The sequence below is a fragment of the Chrysochloris asiatica genome, unplaced genomic scaffold (assembly GCF_000296735.1).
Source record: "Chrysochloris asiatica unplaced genomic scaffold, ChrAsi1.0 scaffold00049, whole genome shotgun sequence".
NCBI classification, from domain to species: domain Eukaryota; kingdom Metazoa; phylum Chordata; class Mammalia; order Afrosoricida; family Chrysochloridae; genus Chrysochloris; species Chrysochloris asiatica.
The window spans coordinates 16833868-16836144 of NW_006408567.1; the positions used below are offsets into that span (position 1 = coordinate 16833868).

Sequence of the window (2277 nt, forward strand, 5' to 3'; positions counted from 1 at the left end):
TTTTCACTCTTCTTCCTGAGAAGTTACAAGATACCACTGTTGGTCGTTTTGACCTAACTTAGGATTTAATTTTCGGCCTATTTCCTCTTTTGTCTGCTTGTTCCTCTCCACAATCCCCGTTCAGGCCTTTGTTCTAGTTGGAAACAGTTCAGGTCCAGCTGTGGCTGTTGGTTTTAATTGGAAACTGTCTCTTTAAATTTCAAGGAGATCTTTGCGCATGCATAGTAGAACCCTCCGAGGGTGGGGCTGGGGTGCCCACTAGCTCAGGCACCCCTATAGTCACCTAAATGGAGGTGCGCAGATAACAAGGGACCAATGAATAGATACCAAAAGAAAAGAATGTCCACACCTTTATCTCCGCGGTTCTGCCAGGCGTCTGTGGCCGCTTCTGATCCTTCCCCCGCGTGGTACCACCCAAGATGGTGGCTCCTGGAGCAGCCAAGTGTCCTGAGCAAAAAAGCAATAGATTTCTTGCTTCTGCCACAAATTCCCCCAGCTGTGAGCCTTCCAACCTTCTAAATATTCCATTATATGTGGTTCAGAGTTCTGGGACCGTCCCCTGAGCCTGCTTGTTGGGTATTCTGTGTTGTTGTTGGCAGAACTCCTTTACTGCACTTCCACCTGATCCGCCATCTTGTTTGTTCTCCCCACAAACTTTTTGATGTCTCCTTGTAGAACTGAAAACAATGTACTGATAATATTTTAACTTGTCTTTTTAGAATAGTCAGCAGCTTTCTATTTGAAACACTTAAAATCAAGGCCAAAATTGATATGTCTTGTTATTTGATACTGCACATGCATAATATGTATAGTTTTTTAAACCTAATAAATATTTCTTAATGTTAATTGTGGAGAATAACATTCAAATGAAACTATTGATCTAATATTTACTGAACCCTTTTTATACCAATAATATTCAGAAATAAAGTTGGTGCCCAATCATTGAAATCAGCAATTATGGTACAGATTGAATTCCAGGTGTTGTTGTTGTGTGCCGTGGAGTCGGTTTCAACTCATAGTGACCCTGTACAGGGTTTCCGAGGCTGTGAATCTTTACGGGAGCAGATCCTGCGGAACAGCTCGTAGTTTCAAACTGCTGACCTTAAGGTTCGCATCACGATTTGTAACCAGTACGCTACCAGAGTAATTGTATTTAATCAAAACTGAGTTTCCCAAATAGCGCTTGGCTGCTGCTGCTCTGTGCCATCTAGTTGGTTACGACTCAACAACCTCATAGAGTGTTTCTGAGCCTGTAAATCTTTAAGGAAGCAGAAAGCCTCATCTTTTTCCCATAGAGCAGCTGGTGGATTTGAACTGCTGACATAGCAGTTAGCAGTTTTACCTCATCACCCACTACACTATACTAATTCTTTGGTTATTGTGACATTCCCTTTATAAGTGTTCATCTGCGTCTTATTCATATTTATTTTAAGAGCATTTAGAACAAGGCTGTAAAGAAGTGTTTTTAAATTATTTTAATAGATAATGTCATTTTCTTTCAGGGGGATATTTCAAGGATTGAAAAGGAATACAGGAAACTACAAAGGCAGCTTGAGGCCGCATATGAAAATTTTGAACTCACAAGATTCAAGGGCTTAGCAGAGATCAGGAACCTGGAAGATAAGATGCATAGGAACTCAGAACAAAGCAAGGTAATCCTATCTGAAACCTGTTTTTAGTTGTGTATGGCATAATTAGGAGACTATAAGAAGAATGGTGCTTGTGTAGCCTTGAATTAACAGAGCTTCTGTATTATTGGCTAACCAAAGGATGCTTTCTCAATATTGCCTATTTTGGATTTCACTGTGACATATTGAAGTGACAGGTTTGTTTGTTTGCTTGTTTTTTGAATTTTCATACTTCTATAAGGTACTTTCTAAGAAAGCTAAAGGACTGTAAATATGGTTTTTCATTCATCTATAACTCAATGTGTTTGGTTAACTAAAAAAAGTATGGTAGCCAAAATCCTAGTTGAAAAGCCTTTATCTTGAAAATAATTCAGAGTGTGAGTTGTAGAGTCACACTAGCTGAATCCAAGTCCAGGGTAGGTTCTATGCCAACTCCAGTCTTCGGCAAGTTGCTTATCTTCTCTGTGATTGGGTCAATAGTTTTCATTTTGTGTGGCTATCAAGAGGATTTGGACAGTGAATAATGAAGATCGTAGAAGAATTGATGCCTTTGAGTTGTGGTGTTGGAGGAGAATACTGAAAGTGGCATGGACTGCCAAAAGAACCAATAGATCTGTTTTGGAAGAAGTGCAGCCAGAGTGCTCCTTGG

The 2277-nt window shown here is 39.9% G+C and overlaps 1 protein-coding gene across 1 annotated transcript in view; it reads left to right on the forward strand.

Annotated features, from left to right (window-relative positions):
• Positions 1-2277, forward strand: part of TTC3 (tetratricopeptide repeat domain 3) — a 136018-nt gene that overhangs the window by 90749 nt on the left and 42992 nt on the right. Inside the window, 1 exon segment of the mRNA XM_006862609.1 lies at positions 1503-1652. Within this exon segment, the coding sequence (XP_006862671.1) occupies positions 1503-1652 (150 nt within the window).